This window comes from Mauremys reevesii, linkage group 6, assembly GCF_016161935.1.
Source record: "Mauremys reevesii isolate NIE-2019 linkage group 6, ASM1616193v1, whole genome shotgun sequence".
NCBI classification, from domain to species: Eukaryota; Metazoa; Chordata; order Testudines; family Geoemydidae; genus Mauremys; species Mauremys reevesii.
In genome coordinates this window covers 73,150,837-73,160,199 of record NC_052628.1, presented here as the reverse complement: position 1 = coordinate 73,160,199, position 9,363 = coordinate 73,150,837, and the positions used below count along the sequence as shown (strand labels likewise).

The 9,363-nt window shown below is 39.9% G+C and overlaps 1 protein-coding gene across 2 annotated transcripts in view; it reads right to left on the bottom strand.

The window, feature by feature from the left end:
• Positions 1-762: 762 nt before the first annotated feature.
• The window catches only part of SNX2 (sorting nexin 2), a 48,664-nt gene continuing 40,063 nt past the window's right edge, over positions 763-9,363 (bottom strand). For both annotated transcript variants that reach the window (XM_039544197.1, XM_039544196.1), the window contains exons 11-15: positions 7,511-7,716; positions 6,206-6,349; positions 2,115-2,195; positions 1,913-1,984; positions 763-929 (exon numbers count right to left, since the gene is read on the bottom strand). In XM_039544197.1, coding sequence (XP_039400131.1) covers positions 879-929; positions 1,913-1,984; positions 2,115-2,195; positions 6,206-6,349; positions 7,511-7,716 — 554 coding nt within the window. In that variant the 3' untranslated portion in view covers positions 763-878. The remainder of the gene's footprint in view (positions 930-1,912; positions 1,985-2,114; positions 2,196-6,205; positions 6,350-7,510; positions 7,717-9,363) is intronic.

The window sequence follows — 9,363 nt, the reverse complement described above, 5'->3', positions numbered from 1 at the left end:
AAGGGCAGTAAAAGCTGTACAAATCTTGCGATTAATAGGCATGCAAAGACTGAAGCTACTAAAAGATGCTGAGAGGAGTGGGGAAAATGTTTAGTGAAAAGGTGGTTATTACAGAGCTACGTAGAAGGGAGTTCAGCCTAGATGTTAATGTTATAGAAGACTTGTGAGCAACTCCCCACCATGGGAGACGGTCCAGGTATATTACTTCAGATATGGTTAAGCAGAAGTGATGATGTTGCCATTTTTAGATTGTAAGATTCTCAGAGAAACGGTTATCTTATGTACTGACACAACTTTTCATTGAAATAGTTAATTTAGAACTACAATTCCTGTCAGTGGTTTCTAAAATTTTATCTCCAATTTACTAGAACTGCCACTTCCAAGTAATCTACGAAATTATTAAAGTTATAGAAAAATGAAGGTAAAAATAATGTATAACTAATGTTTCACAAGGTACATCCCTTTATTTTTGTAATCACAAAATCATGATTTTGTACAGGAATGTGTAAGTGAACATTAATCAATGCAATTAAATTTGTTTAATAAAGATCAGGTAAACATACTACAGAACATATTGTATTGTAAAGAACAAAAATATCGTAACTTTCTGGCCTTGCAGTGCACATTTTAGTGCAAGTATTAAGACACAATAGTGTTCAATTCAGCAAAATATTGCAGAATATCATGCCACAGTCCACTTCAAAGAGGGTCAGGACATGCAGCTTGTTAATAAAATGCTGTAGTATATAAAAAAAGACATGGTAATTCATAAAATATATAGTGGTTTATTTGAATGATTTTAAAGTGATTTCACTGTGGAATTTAGCTTAACCGAGACAAACATCCAAAGTGTCTTCTGGTTTGGAATATTCTCCTTTCTAGGCAATGGCTTTGGCTTCAGGTAGGAATGCCTCCCAGTATTTTATCAGCTTGAGGAAAAGGAAGAAAAAAAAAAAAAAAAGAAGTTCAGCATTTTCCAAAAGCACATTTTCTGCCAACGTGGCAATTGCAGGAAAGCACCTAGTAGTAATGTTTACATAAATCCATTCATTATTATGGAGTAATCTCTAAAAGTTGACACTTCAGTCATTTGTCTTTACACAATAAGCATGCATATATTTACAAAAGTAGCTCTCCTCTAGGCAGATTTCCCACTCCACTTCTAGCAAATGTGATGGGGTGAGATACTTTGAAAGAATTTGGATTCATGTAAAATGGAGGATTAGGATACATTACATGTAACGAGAAAGAAGGTTTTCCATCTGAAATAGCATTTATACATTACGCACATGGGAACTGAACCTACTCTTAAGGTAATTTTACTGTTGTTCCACATTCAGCATTTATATCTGTCAGGTGAATAAACTAAAATCCAAACACTCAATTTCTAAAACTAAAATAGACACCCCTTCCATAATAATTTATAAACACTTCACTCTATGACTAAAAAAATTCCATGCTTCCAATTTTACTTTTGAGATTATGAAGCATACAAGTGTCTTGAGTGAGAGTACCTATATTTTCTTGCAGTTTTTGCATACAAGTCCAATGTGGCTGTTTCAAGAAAAAGCAAACTGTCTACAGCCCATCCACACATGACTAAATTACTTCAGTTAATTAGTGACAGAAAAAGCAAGACTAGGAGCATTTTTCTCCTCCTGTAAATATACTGAAGTGAGGGAAGTTAAAAAAAGGTTACCAGTCGTAATGTGGATGAAAGACAGCACCAATATTCATATAAGTGTAGTGCTGTCTCCTTCCCACCCCTCCAAATCCAACCTAGAATGAGGTCAGTTTTTAATTTTACTAAATTTTACTAACAACATTTATAATTGAAAAATTCTCATAGTCAGAGCATCATTTTAGGTTAGTAACAAAACCCTTGGAATGAGTTCCACAAAGTTTAGCTTACCTGCTGTTGTGTTTGCACTAATGATTCTAAGTACTTGATAATAACAGTTTTAAAGTCTTTCACTCGTTCCTTCTGTTAATAAATGAAATAGATTAATTCTGTTAGAGTAATGTAAATAACAGATTTTTTAGAATACCATATTGCTATTATATCATTACAGCAAATGAGAATGTCACTGAATTTGTAAAACAGTTATACATGCCTCAAATCTTCCCACTTCTTTGCGTATGGTTTTGGAGATCTGTTCAAAGTCTCTCTCCCCTTGCTGAACTTTTGTCTCCCACTGGCAAAGGAAAAACGTGCATAGATAAGACATGACGTTACTCATTCACATACCTAGAATAAGTAGACAGTTCTATCTATAATCTACCAGCACTAATAAATTAAGGAGAGAAAGCATTTTATTTCAACAAAATGCTATTTGCTTGGAGTTGAAAAGTAAGAGTATTTAATTTAAATTTGACAAAGCAACATTTTAGGGAAATTCAAGGTGGTGGCCATGTCAATCCAACTATATTTTACATTGAGGAATGCCAAAAAATTCTATCATTTAGTAATATCTCCTCCTTTAGAGCAGATTATACAGACTTGAAAGTTTTGTTAGCAAGAGCCCATTATTCACAGCAAACTCTTCCTATATCAGTTAAAACATCCTTTAGTGAAACCTTTGATGACACTGCCTGTAAAAGGAGCATCCAATTAAACTAAATTACCTAAAAAGTTTAAAAACCTTAAGTTGCCATACTTAGTAGCATGCCATTAATATTTCACTGCCATATACAGCCTGGTTCAGGATCACTAGTTATCCCTAGCTTATGGAGAAAGCTCCATAAGAACGGCCATACTGGGTCAGAACAAAGGTCCATTCAGCCCAGTATCTTGTCTGCTGACAGTGGCCAATGCGAGGTGCCCCAGAGGGAGTGAACCTAACAGGTAATGATCAAGTAATCTCTCTCCTGCCATCCATCTCCACCCTCTGACAAACAGAGGCTAGGGACACCATTCCTTACCCATCCTGGCTAATAGCCATTAATGGACTTAACCCCCATGAATTTATCTAGTTCTCTTTTAAACCCTGTTATAATCCTAGCCTCCTCAGGCAAGGAGTTCCACAGGTTGACTGCGTTGTGTGAAGAACTTCCTTTTATTTGTTTTAAACCTGCTGCCCATTCATTTCATTTGGTGGCCCCTAGTTCTTATATTATGGGAACAAGTAAATAACTTGTCCTTATTCACTTGCTCCACATCACTCATGATCATATCCCCACTTAGTCTCCTATTTTCCAAGCTGAAAAGTCCTAGCCTCTTTAATCTCTCCTCATATGGGACCTGTTCCAAACCCCTAATCGTTTTAGTTGCCCTTCTCTGAACCTTTTCTAAAGCCAGTATATATTTTTTGAGATTTTGTTGCCCAATCACTTAGTTTTGTGAGATCTTTTGAAGTTCTTCACAGTCTGCTTTGGTCTTAACTATCTTGAGCAGTTTAGTATCGTCTGCAAACTTTGCCACTTCACTGTTTACCCCTTTCTCCAGATCATTTATGAATAAGTTTATTCCTACCCTTTGTTCTCTGTCTTTTAACCAGTTCTCAATCTATGAAAGGATCTTCCCTTTTATCCCATAACTTAATTTACATAAGAGCCATTGGTGAGGGACCTTATCAAAGACTTTCTGGAATTTAAGTACACTATGTCCGCTGGATCACCCTTGTCCACATGTTTGTTGACTCCATCAAAGAACTCAACGTACAGCATTGCCAGGTATGGTACCTTGTCCATAACTGCTGTAGTCAGTTTTCAGAATCTGCTCTCTTGCCTGCACAAACTGAGCTACAATGTGCACAGCTGCTGTTGATTGTATATTGAGAAGATAGAAAAAAAGACTTGCAATTCTCAATGCTTGCAGCCTGTTATACTTTCATACAAAGAGGCTTCAGGTTTTAAGAAACATTCAGAGGTTGAGTTTGACAAATTTAGTTTCAAGATGTAACTGAAGCATGGGGGGGGGGGAGGGAGGGAGATCAGCTGCCTGGTACAATCATCTTTCTGTAAACCAACCAACAGGTCAAACATACCAAAAATTTAGTAAGATCAATCTATATTAGGTTGCCAACAGGAAAATACTATTCCCTCTCCCCAGATAATTCTATAAAAAAGGTGATTTTCAGTACTAAGACCATAGCAAAGGATGACGGCAATATATTTTGCATCAAGAAACAATGCTTGAACAGTTTTATAGCTGGAGATATACAGCAAAATAAAAAAAGTTAACATTTATGTACATTTATTCTAATTTCCTTTATCTTTACTGTTCAGATGCCCATTCTGACATGGAATAGGCAATAAGCCACAACAGGACATGCTTCAGTAGGCTATTGATGTACACCTCAGGGGAGATTCTATGCTTGCCGCTAAGTGGTGCACTACAGAATTCAAAGCCTAGAGTGCAGTGTTTGGCTTTGAGCCACCTTTGCACCATCCCTCTCCTGGGCTGCTCTGGAGAGACTCCCAGCATTAACTTGGGGCTTGCCTAGATGAAAAGCTGGAGTGTAAATCTATAGTGCACTAGCATGCACCACAGTAACTGGCTGTGTAAGGTCAATGCACTCTAGTGTGCGGTAGCATGGTCTACATGACCAGTTAAGTGTGTGGCATGCTAGTGAGCTGTAGATTTACCCCAGCTTGCCACACAATAGCTTTTCAGATAGACAAGCCCCTAGGCATGCCTGGGGACCTGTCAAGTTATGGCAGCCTCCCTGAGCTAACCTATGGGCTGCAGCACTGCCTAGTATCTCTACAGTACTGTATCCCAGTTCTAATACAGATCTTCCACCGCCAGCCCTGCGCTCAGCATGCCCTCTGTACTGGGGGGGGAGGGGGGTGGAGGAGAAGAGAGAAGGGGTCAATGGAGGTCAATCTTACAGCCATCTTCTACAGTTCCAGGGGAATCCTTCCCTGGTTGGAAATGGAGCTTTTAGGGTCCCTATATGCCACTCCAGTCCTTTTACCTGGTATAAAGAGGCTGAGATGCAAGTGAGGATCTTGCCCCTCATGGGCTTCAGCATCATGCCTGAGAAGTTAACAAGGAGTATTAATGCACACTCTGGAGTGGTTTTTAGCTATCTGAGTATGGCTCAATAACCTGAATAAAATTAAATCAATGTTTGGAATTGTGGTTTCTGCAACAAATCTTTCTCCTGTGAAGAAATACTTCCTAGTGGGAAAAAAGGAATCCTGCTTTGGGGCCAAGTAGGCCAGCCCTGTCCTTCATCTCTGTTGGTGTAAAATCAATAGAATTTTTTAAAAATCTTTTTTGGTGTAATTAGCATAGAGAGTTTCCTCTTTTTGGTAATTCACTGTTTTGAGTTTGTGCATGGCAGTGACGTCACCAAACTGTCCAGCAGCCATTGAGAACATGGCTGTGGACAATCACTGATTCTCCTAAAAGTCAATAACTCAGGAGAGCCAGTGGGTGGTATAATATTTTGTGGAGAAGGCCAAGTTCTATTTGTAAACTTCCTCAAGTCTAATAGGCAAAACACTGTGAAAGTGCAGAAAAAACAAAGCAGCTTGTGATTAGTGACCAATGAAGCAGCCAAACAAAACAACTGAAGATTTTAAGCTCTTTTATGCAGTGATGTTTTCCCACAATTGGATGACAAAGCTGGTACACATTCTTTTAGAGTATGTGTATTAATTCAATTTAAAAAAAAAATTGTCCTACCTCTTCAATTTCCTTGGTGAAGCATGACAGAAAAAGTGTATAAATTATGACAAACTTCAACATGTTATATTTAAGTACTTTTACTGAAATTATACCATAGATATACACACACACATATATACGCACATGTATATATATAGGCGGAAACGTTGCACCAATAAGGAAAACATGGAAATAGTTTTCAAATAGTCTATTTTAAATTGACTGTAGCAATACATTTTGGTTTTAGAAGCCAGAAGACAGTCATTTGACTGCATAGAAGTAAACTGACTCAATCAGTAAAGAATGTTTTTAAACTTTTCCATGTTTTTGTCCCCCCCCAGCCCATTCTGTAAGAGAGAACAAAAGCACCTTACAGATTTCATATGGGTGTAACGATTGTGCACATTTTTATTTAATTAATATCATTCCTTTTAACAATTTCAGTAAACATGGAAAATAGCAAATGTGTAAGTGATTTATAAATAAAAATCCATATAAAAATAGTGCATTATGCTGATGAATGAATCAATGGAAAATTTAGGCCTTCAGAATATAAATAGGTAGTCAGGCGTTCAACTTAATGATTACCTCCTTTATCTCATCCTTAGCTTGCTGCAGTTTATCAGGTTTGTTGGCAAGTTGGAGCTTTGCTTCAGCCTCACGTTTTTTCTGTAAAGTGACCTGAGCATCTTGCCATTTCTGCCAACATTTCATTCGATGATCTAACACACCCTGTAAGTGTAATAGTGCAACAGAATTTTTTTTTTTTTTTTTAAAGTATCATGTTAACTATGTCAATGTGCTGCAAAATTAAGGAACTGGAAATGACTAAGTAAAGACCTACTCTGCATCAGATATCTTGCAAATGTCTCCCAATTCAACTGTCTTACCTTTCATAATAACTGTATTAGAAAAATTATCTGACTACTGCAGAATGAAGTCCTCTATATATTCACAGACTAAGGCATACATGCAAGGGGCCATCTCCTGTGAACATACAGTTTAGTCTCCATAACCATTCAGTCCTTTCTCTCTCCCAAGTCTGTTGACAAGGCTGTCAATTAAGGAGAGCTAGTACAATAATACTAATCTGTTAGAATCTGCATTTAGACCACCGATTTTGCTTTTATAGGCCACTCAGCTGTCCGGTAACATGTTTTGGTGGAAACAGATCAACGTAGTAAGAATTAAATTTTAAGTGTTCATAAGCTTGAAGTAATTTCTAAACCAAAACATAACTTCTGATAAAATGTTGAAAGATACATCCAAATAAATTACTTGTTGAGGATGTAAAAGAGTGTTTCAATAGTAATCAAAAGCTACTGGTACCAGATAGCACAGTTTACACCCTCACTGAACACTCCTACAATGCTTTCTAAGTTCTAATAGAGCTAAATTTGATATTTTGTGTCTCTGGCATCTCACATTAAGGCCTCTAGGCACATAAAAAAAAACCTTTTGTCTTAAAGTACAGACCCATAAAACTCTTGTGTTCCACTACAAGCTAATATTTTATGTACCTAAATATAATAAGCACACCATGCTAAACAGTACAATGTCCTTATACAATAAACACTTCCTAGGACTATCATTCACTTATATAAATTCTCCATTTAAGTGTATACAATGTTTGGGATGTTGGAGAACCTGAATTTGATTAATCCACGTTACACAACAGCTTATATAGTGGGATGCATCAATACCAGAAGAGGGGGATTTCTCCCTAGCGATTTTCAACGCTAGCTTGAAGTCACAGCTCTCCTTGCAACAGTTCTGCATTTACTTTCCCTTCTATTGCCCATGCATTCTTAGCCTGTGAAGAAATTGCGACCTTCAACATAAATCCTGTCTTGCAGCAAGATAAACAGGTTGCATTTTTAAAAGAGAGCTTACTTTTACTGCAGCAATAAGACGAATGTAGTCACCGAGCAGTTCTGAGAACACATAGAAGTCAGCAAAAGCTTGTTCTTGATGTAACTGGTCTATTTTCTCCTCAACTTCTGCAAGCTGAGACAAAGCTCTAGATAAAGCAGTGTGGTCCTCAGAGTTACCTAACATGGCAGCACTTTTAGCGAAGGCAGCTGTGTTGGCTGAAAGCTCTGAAAGACAAGAGTAAAATTCAGTGTGAAAGTTTTTCAGATGTTACTCCTGGGGGAAGTCTAAGCCACTGTGCACAATTCACATCCCCCTGCAGATTTTTTCCCCCTCCAAGAATATAGATTCTGCTGGAGAGACGCTGCAGATATACCTTTCGCCCATCAAGGTCTGCTGTGGAGCCAGGAGAGAGGACAGCCATCCGGTGGAGAGGGAGGCAAAGAGGTTGCACTCCTCACAGCAGGACCAGGTGAGGAGGCACGGGATGGATGGAGCAGGGCACATGGGGTTGCTGGGTAGTCTCAGACTGTGGTTCAGAAAGGCTAATATGTGGGGGGAAGGGGGGGGAATGGGTGCCCGAGAGACAGACTGGGGCATGGATTCAGGCAGGGCCAGATTAACCTTTTGTGAGCCCGGTGCCAAATATATGTGTGGGTCCCTTCTCAGTGTGGGCCTGGTGCGACAGCACCACTGGTGCCATAGTAAATGTAATACTGCCAGGATGGGCATGAAAACATTTATTCAAAAACATAACATATTTGAAGCCACACTTGATTGAGACCTCCACTTGGCCCATAGATAAACTGGGCTAGCATCCATATATCCAGGATACTCTTGAATTTGGTTTGTGTGGGTGGGGGTTATTTGTTAGTTTGTCTTTTTTGTTTAAGCACTCAGGGCCTGCTTGGGTCCCTGAACACAAGTGCTTAATTAGTACACTTATGAGCCATATTAAGCCCGAATGTAGCAGTCAGTGGAGTTGCACCTGCATCTCCACAACACCATCTTCTCCACCCAAAGTTATGTTTCGTAAATACATTTTTTGAAAGCTTCATTTTCTACTTTGATACAATAATGTTTACAAAACTTTTTAAAAAGCTAGTTTCTTTAGCCTATTTCTCCCTTTGCCTCACCACCCCTCATGACCAAGTGAAACAGTAAAATTACTGGGGACCAATGTGAGGAGGAAAATTGCTGGTGCCCATCTTTTGCAGGGAGAAAGGGCCACAGAGATGCACACACATTACCACAAAGGCTACCACAATCCAGCCTCAAACCCCTACCCAAACCTTCACATCGGGGCTTTTCTCCCATCCCTCCTATTGTCCTTACTCCACCCAACTAACTCCCACTTTCACACAAAGGCTTTCCTCAATCTCCCTGCTACTGCGCCCCCCACACTTTCACCCCAGGGCTATCATCTCCCTCCTTTCTGCTGCCCCCGCCCCAAGCCAACCTCCCACCTTCAACCCAGACTCTCCTCACCCTCTGACCCATCAACCCCCACTTTCACACTCCACTTCTTCTATCCCCCCCTACCTAGAGTCACCGCCAACTCCCCCATTGCACCTGGACTTGCCCCACAACCATCCCTTTCCCCTCAAAAACTGTGCTGCGCCCCCTCCCCAGAGTCCAGGGGGAACGCATTTCTGGGCATTCCCACTGGCAGGGGGGCGTGGCAGCCAGCACTACCCAGCCCGGCTGTCACCACCCCTCCTGCTCCTGGAGACCACAGACCACCACTCCCCACCCCTGCGCCATGAAGCTGCAGGATTGAGTCAGTGCCCAGGAGCCCACAGCCGGGCATCAGGGTTGCCAGGGGGCTGCACACTGGGACTCACACCCCAGGAGAGCAGTGGAGACACAGGGGT